This window comes from Phodopus roborovskii, unplaced genomic scaffold (assembly GCF_943737965.1).
Source record: "Phodopus roborovskii unplaced genomic scaffold, PHOROB, whole genome shotgun sequence".
NCBI lineage: Eukaryota > Metazoa > Chordata > Mammalia > Rodentia > Cricetidae > Phodopus > Phodopus roborovskii.
Window position 1 is genome coordinate 23,034,287 of NW_026126480.1, and position 12,063 is coordinate 23,046,349.

Genomic DNA, 12,063 nt, shown 5'->3' on the forward strand with positions numbered 1-12,063 from the left:
TTCCTCATCCATAGTGCCCGCAGCTTTCTGGAACTTTGTTGATCCCTCCACTGTTTAATTGGCTCACTTTTCTTTCCTTGTTGTAGTGTACTGGCTTAATTTCCACAACTCTGTAAGTCTTTATATCTGGCAGTAATAAGCCCTACAACTTTGTGTTTCTTTCTCAAGGTCGTCTTGGATATTCTTAGCACTTTGCATTTCCATATGACTTTTAGAAGCAGCTTGTCAATATCACACAAAACACACTGAGATTTTCATTTTACACTGCACTAAATCTATAGAGCAGTTTGAAGAGTATTGACATTTGTGGTGCTACTGAGTCTAGCAGACTACCAACACTGTTCTGTAGGCTCGTTGTCCACACCTTGTGCTGATCACTGCACTGAGCCAGATGTTCTAGCCCTTGAAGAGTTTACAAGCCTGAAGACAAACACAAAGCATATTGTAGTGTGATGATCTTACCATGAAACATAGTAACTACTATTACCTTTTAAAAAGAGGTCTTTGTTATAAAATATTTTATTATTATTATTTGTGTGTGATATGTATATATAAGCAGGTGCTTGTCATGGCATGCATGTAGGGGTCAGAGGAAAACTTTGTGTAGTCAATTCTTGTCTTTTACCTTTACATGGTTTCTAGGGATCAAACTTAGGTCATCAGGCTTGCATAGTCAGAACCTCACTGAGCCACCTTGCCAGCCCTAAGTATTGCTGTTCACCTGGGTCTACCATATGCCAAGTTGTAATCTGAAAGACTCACATGTACTCATGCATTTACATTGCATACTGATGCTTGGAAGTAAGCATAAATAGTATGCTAATGATGTAGGTATTTTTAGGTAAGCCATGCCTGTTATAACCCTTTTTTAGCTTTAATATGATATGGTTTCTATAGGATTTTTCTCAAAGGGAACTAGCTTTCAAGTTGTCTTTGTCATCTTAGAGACTTTTCTTTTACTTTCTTTTCTTTCTCTCTCTCTCACTTTCTTTCTTTTTTGAGATTCATGAGGACTAGTAATTTCTTTTTTCCTTATTAAAGTTTTATTTGTTTCATTTAATGTGTGTACATACACCTGTATGTATGTTTGTACACTGCATGCCAGAAGGGGGTGTCAGATCCTTTGGAACTAGAGCCGCCTGATTGGGGTTCTGGGAACTGAACTTGGGTCCTTTGCAAGAGCAACAAGTGCTCTTAACCACCAAGCCATCTTTCTAGCCCCAAGGACTCAGGGTTTCAAATTATCAGAGAAGCAGAAGAAAATCCAGTAACTTCTTAAAAATAATAATTAAGTTTCAGTCTTGGAACTTTTTAAAAATTCACTTTTATACAAATCTTCAGTTTTGTTTTCAAAAGATGTAAAATGTAGGTCTGGGAGGTATCTCAGTGGCTAAGTCACTTTCTGAGCAAGCATGAGGACCTGAGTTTGGATTCCTAGCACCTACTGACTCCAAACTCTGTTCTCTACATGCTATTGCATGTACATCCTCACACATAGGTACACACACACACACACACACACACACACACACACAGGGAGGAGTGAAAATCATTAATTGCCTTTAGACAACTGTCTGGAAATACGAGGTAAGTCTATACAAAGCAGCGGCAGAGATGATCTTCTCTCCCTTGTGAACTGGGTCAGAAGGCAATTGCAGACTTGTAGAAACATTGTGCAGATATTGTCATTGTGGTTTACAGTCAGGAGAAAAGCCTTCACTAGGGAACAAAGCACCTGGATTCCAGATGACACCTTGCATGGTGTGAACTTGAATACATCTCTCTGCTCTGGACATCAGAAGATTAGTCACAAAGTGGAAAGGTGTAAATCAGGCCATCGTCATAGAAAGTCAGTGATCAGTGCAGCAACTTCTGGTTACTTGGGTCAGTGAATTTAGAGCTTGTATTAAATGAATAAAATGTATATTTGTGCATTTTAAACTTTTTGAGTCCTATTCTATGTACATGTGTGTGTTTGAATATGTGAATATGTGTGTGTGTGTGTGTGTACTATGTGCATTCAAATACATACTTTTATTTACTAACCTCTTTATCATTGGCAATAAAATGTTTCCTGAAGAACGTGTCTTCCTTAGCTTTAATTGTTAATACAGCCTAAAGCAGTGGTTCTCAACCTTCCTAATGTTGCAATGCTTTAATACAGTTCTTCATGTTGTGGTCACCTCCAATCATAAAATTATTATTGTTGCACTTCATAACTATAATTTTGGTACTGCTATGCATTGTAATATAAATATTTTTGGAGATAGACCAAAGGGGTCATGACCCACAGGTTGAGAATAGTTGGCCTAGAGTCATCTAGATGAAAGCCTCCTTTGAGGAATTGCCTCAATCAGAAAGTCTGTGAGTATGTCTGTGGGGGGATTTTCATAGTTATTGATTTGGAAAGTCTCAGCCCACGGTGGGCAGCCCACAACTCACCGTGGTCCTGGTCTATATAAGAAAGCTAGCTGAGCATGAACCTGTAAGCTAGCCAGTAAGCAGCTGTAAAAGGGAGTTCTTACATCCTCTCTCTGCCCAGCCATCTCACTTCCTGTCTATGCATCTGTACAGACCTCTATGGTTATCTAATGGCATGCTCCATTCTCTGACCTTCAGACAGGCTTTATTTGTAGAAGCAAGATATCACCAGAAGCAGCATTCCTCCGAGTTCCTGTTGTATTTCCTTGGATATGAGTGAGTTCCCTGGTCAGAGGTAATTCCAAGCAGATCTGCCTTCTGGTTCCTGCATTGATTTACCTCAATAATGAACTGCAACCTGGAAGTATAAAATAAATAAGCCCTTTCTTCCTTGAGTTGCTTTTGGTCACGTGTTTCTCACAGAAACAGATTGAAATTAATTATAGAAAATAATTTTCCTCTCTTATTTTTGTTTTGTGTTTTACTTCTTGGCTTCCTTAAAAAGAAAAATCAAGTATCTCTTTTTGCACAACCCAAGGTTTCGTCACATTTTCTGGAGATTCACCACCTTAGCTAAGGCTACCTTACTCTTCTGGTGTCTAAGACGTGGGAGAGTTGTCAGCAGAGGTTAGCATCAGTCTTTTTTCCTTCTTAGCCAGGGGCTGCTGTGGCTACATCCACAGCTTCAGCTGTCGCATCTGGGCTGTATTTTGCTGGGTTTGGCAAGCGTGGCTCTGGTGATCTAAATTTTAGGACCAACTGCTCCAGAAACAGGGAAGAAAATGGTCTTCTGGATCTTTGTCTGGATGTGACTCTTGTTGGCCTCAGCAGTTCTTATGTCAGACATTAGGAAGGGACAAAGCGGAGTGGAGGCCCAAGGCTCATTGTCTGTGAGGACCTGCATTATCCAGATACCCAGGGCAGCATCTCCATCTGGGGAGATCTGCAAGTGTTTTTCACTCTTAAGAAGGTTCAGGTCTTTAAGGTGAAGTCAGAGGAAGCATCATACAAAGGGTGAAAATTTACCAGTCTCTACGGTTTGGGGGAAATGGAGGGATTTGAATGTCACAGGCATATGAGGAACACGAGAAAACATCTGTAGGGTAGACTGGCGGGGCTCTTCTGAAGCTACCAGTAGGTCCACAGTCCCAGGATCACATTAAAATGGTGCAGATGAATTTGAGGATGTCCTGCTGGGGCACCCTCGCTGTCAGCTGCCCTGTCCCTTCCTGTCCTTGCTTTATCCCAGAGCTTTGAGTCTCTGGTCCTTTCTCTCAGAGATCCCAGCACTGTTAACTCTTCTGAGCTCTACATTTGTCTTACTCCATTGTACTTTTCCTTCATTCTTAAAATAGATGGACCTAGCCAGGCAGGACGCGCCTTTACTTTTGTGAGATGAACCAATCATATTATGACATTTGGAATTCTAAAATATTTATTTATTTATTTATTTACTTATTTATTTATCTGTGTGTGTATGTGTGTGTGTGTGTGTGTACATGTGCACATGTTGCCTGTATACATGTGTGTGCACCATGTATTCCTGGTACCTGGGGAGGCCAGAGGAGGGCATCAGACCCCCTGGAACTGGAGTTATTGTGAGCTACCATGTGGGTGCTGGGAATGGAATCTGGACCCTGTGGAAGAACAGCCGGTGCTCTTACCTGCTGAGTCATCTCTCCAGCACTGATATTTGACCTTTGTATGTCTTTGGAGTTCTTCTGTGAGATATCTTTGTACTGGTGGTTCATGAACGTCACTCTATTATCTGAGATAGTGGTTTTATTGTTTGCCATTTTAGAGTGATTAATTGTCATTTACTGAGTCCATTTGGGAGAGTTTAGAGGACCACATGCTCCTCCTAAAAGGGAAATGGTAAAGCAGAATTATGTCCATGATATAAGCTAAATGCATTGATTTTTAAACATCAGACAAATCCGTCAATACTTTAAAAAGAGCCACATCGTGACGGATAAATTGAGGGCAGGAATCCGTGGGTGGAGTGTTAATCTGGGGAGGGGACCCTTAATCCAGTGACCTTGAAGATATGTTACCCTCTCTGTCTTGGTTGCTTACCAGTGACATTGGGTCCCTGAATTAGAGCTCCCTAGAAGTTCTAATAGCCTTTCAGCCCATATCTAAAGCCCAGAATCTGGAACACAGGATAGAGATATATATTCATCTGAAGAAACTTGGACCTGTCTTAGATACTCGGTGCTGAGTTGTGTGGATACAGAGGGAATGAAAACCCAGCCCTCCTTCTTCAGAACGTCTGCTTTGTCCCTTGATTTTGCATGCAGAGAAAGGAGAGGGAAGGCTGTGGGGAAAGCCTTGGGGAGGCAAACTTGGAAGCAGGCATATGTGGAGTCTGTCCATGAAACCTGGGGCAAAACTTGAGCAGAGGGCAGGAGATGGGAGGGGTGGTATAGTTGAGGTTACAGAAGATAAAGGGAAGGTGATGGAGAGCAGAGAGTTATTATGTGTCACCCAAGACATCCAGAAGGAATCTGGATTACTCTTGGGTCACCTAATAGAGATGTAGCAGGATGAGATAATTGTCAAGAATTTCTGACCAGAGCTGTCCTTATCAAATTGAGATTATTCAGACAGAGATCTCCTTACCTCTGTCTGAGTGGTTCAAGAAGGTTTAAGGATCCTGCCAGGACAATGGTGAATTTGAGACCAGCCTGGACTACTTACACAATGAAGCTCGGGCTCAAAAATAAATAAACAAATAAGTAAAGAAATAAATATAAAAAGGATTTTCGCATAAGACTTCAGATCTGGAGTTAGCAGGCTCTTAAATAGAAGAGGGAGCTAAGCCTTTCCTACCCTCTGTCCTGTACTCCTCAGAGACAGAATGTTGGCAGAGTACTCGGGCCTGGTCCTATGGGTCAAATGGAAACCAACTGATTGCTGTGCTGACAGTGTCTTTCTTGTCTCTCACAGTGACACTCTCAGCTGCCCCTCCCTCCTACTTCAGAGGCTTCACACTAATTGCCCTCAAAGAGAACAGAGAGGGTGACAAGGAAGAGGACCATGCAGGTACCTTCCAGGTAAGACACTCACTGCCACTGGCTTTTCCAGCGGCCCTCCCTGCCTGTCAGGTGGAGATCAACTGAGCTTGGGCTATGTGGAGGAATCTATTTAAAAGGAGAGGTTGGGGCATCTTATGTGGTTTCTCATGTGCTTCCTTGATGGCAGGCCAAGTAGGCAGTTTCATTAGAAGGCCCCCACAATTGGTGACAAAGGCTGCAGGCGTGCCTGAGCAGGCTTGATCACCCACAGGGTTTGCTTCACTCTGGCAGATCCTACTGCTGGGCTCTGGGCTCTCTGTACCCTTGGCAGCAGGCTGTGCAACGAGGGGCGAGTGCTCAGAGCCTGGTTCTGACCTGCTGTTTCCCCTGCAATAGGCAACTTGTGATTTGACTGGAACAAGAGCTCTGGACAGCCAGGCTGGAGGGGGTTCAAAGCCCAGGAAACGGATGTTAAAGGAATGTGGAGGCTGACTTATGAGTGAAGATTAAAAGAATTGCCCTTGCTTTGCTTGTCTAAATGAGCAGACAAGTTTAGGAGGTGGTGGTCTCTGAATGTCAGTCCCCGAAGAGCAGCCCCATGAGGGGCTGAGGGATGTGGTGGGGCATGAGAAAAGTGGGTCAGAAGAAGAACGGGAAGCTCAAAGGCAAGGCCCCGGCAATAAGTCATATTTCACTGTGGAATATTCTTTCAAGGGAGGTGGCAGGAATGTTAACCCCTGTCTAGCTAGATGCCAGAACACATCCCAGAATGGTTGGAGTGATCCTAAGGCGAGGTCTGGCTAAATCTTCCCTGACCATTTCTGGCCTCCGTTTTCCATTGTTCTGGAATTAATTTTTATCTGGCATTTGCAAACTCAGAAGAGAAAATGAGAAGCCAGGAGAATGCTTACCCTCAGAGCAGGCTGCTGGGGACTTTGGTGTAATGTGTGAGCTCCGTGAAAAACCCACTCCAAATATCTTGTCCATCAGCGTCTTTTAATCACTTGGGGCCAGGTTGTAGTCATGGATTAACTCTTGTGACTTAAAAGTTTTATGTTTTAAAAACATCTATTCATTTGTGTGTGCATACACATGCATGAATGCCATGTCATGCACATGGAGGTCAGAGGATAACTCAGGATCAGGTTCTCACCTTCATCAATGTGGCTTCTGGGAATTGAACTCAAGTCTTCAAGTTTGGTAGCAAGTATCCTTGTCCTGTGATCCATCTTGCTGTCCCTTGTTTGTTTGTTTGTTTGTCAAGGGGAACATGGTCTTTCCATATAACCCTAGATGACCTGTTACTAACTCTGAAGCCTGGTCTGGCATCAAAGTCATGGGAACCCTCTTGCTTAAACTCTCTTAGTGTTGGAGTTACAATGTTCACCAGCATGCTCAGCTAAAACTTTCCTTTATGTATATGGGTGTCTAGGCTTCCAGTCTAGCAAAATCATTAAATCTATACCCATTTAGATGACTTTCTTGGAAAGGAACTCTTGGTAGGCTTACAAAACAGTGACCCAATAACACCACCACCAACACCTCACGTTTGCAGAGTGCTTGCTGTCTGCCAGGCTCTGTGCTGAGAGGGCTCTTTCTTATCTTAGCATGCTCTACCTTAGCTTGGAACTCTTGGGCTTCACGTGTCTTCCTGATTTTTCCTCATTTTCTTTCAGGGCTTCTGACAGCCTTTTTTTTTTTTTTTTTTTTTTTTTTTTTGCTACCAGGGCATGTGTTATCAGAGCATCAGCTGCACATGGGGACTTATAAATGCAAAATCTCAGCTCAGGAGACTGGATGAGTCAGACCTCAGAGCAGGGTCTGCCCTTGTATTTTAACAAGCCTTCTGGGGAACCCGAGGTCCTGTGGTACCCATATGGCAGCTCACAGCCATGTGTAGCTCCAGTCCCAGGAATCCAGGGCACCAGGCACACATGTGTTTTACACACACACACAGACAGACAAAACACCCATACACATAAAAGAAAATGAAGCTTTTAAACGTTTGTCTAACTCTAGATAAATATCACATACTTCTTTTAAACATTTAAAAATATTTGTTCATGTATGTGTGGACGGGATGAGATAATGGACAACTTGCAGGTGTTAGTTCTCTCCTTCCACAGTTGGACTAGCCATTGACCTCCAGCCATCAGGCTTGGCAGCAAGCACCATTATTGCCTACTGCTCCATCTTGCAAACTTCGTCTTCCTGGTTCAAAGGGGGTGTCATAAACTTGTTATGCTTCTAAATGTCTGAGCGATAAAAGCAATGGAGCTGCTTTGGGCTCAGTGGAGAGGAGAGAGGACAGTAAGGGTTACTGCTCTGCTGGCTCCTGCAGATGTCCTGGAGAAGAGGTGGGGTCCTCTTCTCTGCTCCAGCAATGGGTTCCAGGGTGGCAGCATTGGCACATGAGGGTGTCTAGCTGCCAGAGCAGGAGAGACACTGGAGCTCTTTATGAGCTAGCTGGGTGTACTCATGGTTAATTGCAAGTGACAAGGAGTTCAGAGACTGTACTGTCTGTACAAAAGTAACTGGCCAATCTTAACAATTCAGCTCACTAAAAACAAACTGCTCCCTGGTCCCAGGCCCAGAACAGTCCAGCTCACTCTCTTGCCTCCAGCAGGTCTCAGCCCCAAATGTCCTTTTCCAAAGGAGCTGGATCCTGTTTACCCCATTTAAACCTACACTGCACCACTACTTTGACCCTGAGCTGGATTCTTTGTTTTTCTGCATCCCCTCCAGTGAGCCTCCCCGGAGATGGTTTTTATTATTATTATTATTTATTTATTTAATTGTTTATTTATTTATTTTCCTCCTTTATTTCCGTATTCTCCACCCTCAGCCCATCTGTCCAGCACAGGGTTGGACACACATATTTACTGACAATGAAGTTGCAGGTGCTAACCTTTTACACCATCGCTTTATGTTTGACTAGGGACCTGTGAGTGTCAGCTAGTCAAATGGAAATAGTCTCATAAATGTTTGCCTGAGATGAGCCCCAATTACCAAACAAAACTCTGTAATTCTTCTGTATTCTTAAAATGTTTCCATGACCTCATCAGCAACAATAAAAGTTTATTAGCATCTAATGGGTTCTGAGCCATTTTAGAACCCCAAAGAAGTTTTGCCACACTTTTTCTGAAGCTGAAGAAATACTATTGCACCCTGACTCTCAGGAATTGTCTTTGTATTTATAAGAAATTTTCTTCTCATTAAATTAATTTTGCATGCCTGATGTAAAAGGTGATATAAAGTGTCATCTCCTGGCTATTGTACTATGAACTCATAGCAACTGTGGCTACCTGCACAAGACCTGATCAAGATTGGGCCCATCATGGATTGGGGAGGAGTTTGGGAGGTCTTGCCCTCCACAAGAAGCTATTGTGAGTTCATGGCTACCAGGAAAGAGGGAGGCACTTTCTTCAATGGTGTGACCACTGGTTAGTTTCTCCTTGCTCTACTAAATGACCTCCCACCCATGCCCGTACAAGCAACCATATGAGGGGTATACACACACACACACACACACACACACACACACACACACACACACACACTGCATTGTGGTTATTCTCCCCTGCCACACTCTCTTATTTCCCTCCTGTCATTATCATTCCCACTTGATCCTTCCATCCTCTTTCTAAGATTCATGGTGTGTGTGTGTGTGTGTGTGTGTGTGTGTGTGTGTGTGTGTAACCATTAGTTTAGGACTATTCTTCACAGCCCAATGGGCTCACTAGTGGGTACATAGCTGAAGATCTCCTCCCCAAAACTATTAATAGCAAATAGTTAAGCAGAGAAGGCTAGTCTCCACCCCCCCTCCCCAGTCTCTTCTATCCTGGCTGTATATGGACCCATTTTTGTGCAGACCAGGGCAGGCATCCACTGTGAGTCTGTGCTTGCACTGGCTGTGTATTGCCCAGAGAATAGCATTTCACCACCCTGCTCCCTGTCTCCTGGACCCTGCCTTTACTTCCTCAGTGTTCCCTGAGCCTTAATGGAATGGTATAAATGTCCTAGCAGACATGAGTCTCTGCATTTATTAATGTACACTGGAAAGAGGTGTCACTGCCTAGTACTATGAATAGTTTATCTAAGGTTATCAATGTAAATTCTTAGAAGACAGATTTCTCTTATGTCAGTTTAGCTAAATAGTAATGTTAATCTCCTCCTAGGGCTTATGACCTCCCCAGCTATGAATTTTTGACCAGGTTTACTGTATGAGTCAGGGGTTAGGAGTATTACTGTTCTTGTAGAGGACCTGAGTTTGGTTCTCAGCACCATGTTAGGAGGCTCATAACTGTTTGTAACTCTAGCTTTGGGGATCAGATGCTCTCTTCTGGCCTCTGAGGGAGCCCACTCAACATATGTGCGTGTGTGCCTGCCTGCACATACACACACACACACACACACACACACACACACACACACACACAGGTTGATGCACACATATACATACATTAAAAATGAAATAATCTTAAAAGTACTCATTGCAAAAATAATAGGATGGTAACTTTTGAGCCATCCCCTAAGGTGGGCAGATTTTATAGCTGGACAAGAGGTAAAAAGAAGGGTGCATGTGAAGAGCTCCCCCCACTCTGTCTGAAAACCCATCACATGTCAGATATCTTCCCATGCAGTTAGGATTTTTTTTTTTTTTTTGTCAACTTGGCACAAGCTCAGGTCATCTGGGAGAAGGGAGCCTCCTCCATTAAGAGAATGCCTCTTGGCCCTTGTGGGCAAGTCTATGGGACATTTTCTTGTTTAATGATTGAGGTAGGGGTACCCAACCCACTGTGGCCAGTGTTACCACTGGGCAGGTGGTCCTGTGTTGTATAAGAAAGATAGCTGGAAGTAAACCTGGAGAGCAAGCCAGTAAGCAGCACCCCTCCATGGCCTCTGCATCAGTCCCTGCCTCCGGGTTCCTGCCCTGACTTCCCTTTGTGATAGACTGTAAGCTGTATGCTGGACAAACCCTTTCCTCCCTAAGCTGCTTTTGGTCATGCTGTTTAAAACAGTGTTTTAAATGCTATAAAGAGACGCCATGACCAAGGCTACTTGTGTAAACAATAGTTTATTGGGGACTTCTAGTTCCAGAGGGTGAGTTCATGATGGGGAGTGTGGCGGCAGGCCGACGTGTGTGGCACTGGAGCAGTATCTGGGAGCTCACATGTTGAAACAACCACCACAAGGCAGAGAGAGCGCTAACTGGGAATGGTGTGGGGCTTTGGAACCTCAAAGGCCCCCCACACACACAGTATGGTGTGTGTGTGGAGGAGGAGACACACCTCCTCACCCCTCCCAAGTCGTTCCACCAATGGGTTGGCGGGGGACTAAGCATGCAAATATATGAGCCCATGGTAGCCATTCCCATCCAAACCATCATGCACAGCAATACAAGCCAACAAGGCTAACCTTGTATTTCCATTTTCAGGCTAGGTAATGTGGACAGAATTTGAATTCTGATCCAGGCATAGAACCAGTAAATGGCAGTGAACAAGGATTCAACTGCCCCAAGTTTGTGTCATTTTCTCCATTTCCGTGTTGTAGCTCTAATGAGAGAGGAAAAGACAGAGATCAATTGTTTAGTTCCCTAAGATCTCGCTGGATTGTTCCAAATACCACTTTGGATTTAGGATTTCACATATCTGCGGTGCCACAGGTCTTAGTTCTTCAAAGCTGGATCTCTCCTGACATCCATGTCTCCTTTGATCCCACTGAGAGTCTCTGCTCCTGCCCCACCTCTGAGGTCTTAAGGGCTCAGCATAGCCCTCTGTTCTAGTTCTCTGCATGCTGTGTCGTCCTGATGTATTAACTTTCCATTTGCTTGCAAGGCTCAGTACAGAGACAAAGCTGGGCCGTGGCCACCTCTGTGTTCCCATGGTCTCATCAAGGTCTGGCACACTGGTCAGTTGATAAGTGTTTCCTAAATTGATGGATGACTGCTGATGGAATGTCTAGCCCTACACACATGCTGGCATGAGTTAGCCTCATACTTTCCTGCATGGGAAACAGCAATGTTCCACATCTATTTCTAAAGGTCTGGAAATCATTTTCAAGTTCATGATAAAATTGTTTAATAATATATAACTTTAATGGCCACAAGAATGTGTGTGTGTGTGTGTGTGTGTGTGTGTGTGTGTGTGTGTGTGTGTGTGTACATATTATGCAGTTTCTAACAATGTTGCAATTTGGGCTGAGGGTGTAGCTTATTGTAGAGCATGGGCAGCATGGACAAGGCCTTGGGTGCACACTATATGACAAAACTGAAATGCTCTTATTCCAAGTCTAACATTTGATAATATAGGTATTAAATACTTAAAACCATGTTTGTTTGCTTTTTAAAGAGTTAAATTCAGAGAAAGTGCGTTATTGTTCATCAAAAACAGTGGCTTACTCTTGGGTATTTTTGTTATGTTTAAATACTATGATTATTTAACACTGTACACTCTCATAAAGAAAACCCTTTATTCCTGTACTTGTGAAGAAAATGAACTCAGAAATGTGTTGGGCTCTGAGGATGTAGCTGTGAGCAAAACAGACTAAAGTCCCTGTCCTTATACCATGTTTCAATATTTTCTTCACTGGGTGGTCAGATTTTCTGGACCACGGACTTTTCAGG

General features: G+C 43.5%; 1 protein-coding gene across 1 annotated transcript in view; it reads left to right on the forward strand.

Annotated features, from left to right (window-relative positions):
* The window catches only part of Spon1 (spondin 1), a 268,537-nt gene that overhangs the window by 16,934 nt on the left and 239,540 nt on the right, over positions 1-12,063 (forward strand). The window contains exon 2 of the mRNA XM_051192721.1: positions 5,371-5,477. Coding sequence (XP_051048678.1) covers positions 5,371-5,477 — 107 coding nt within the window. The remainder of the gene's footprint in view (positions 1-5,370; positions 5,478-12,063) is intronic.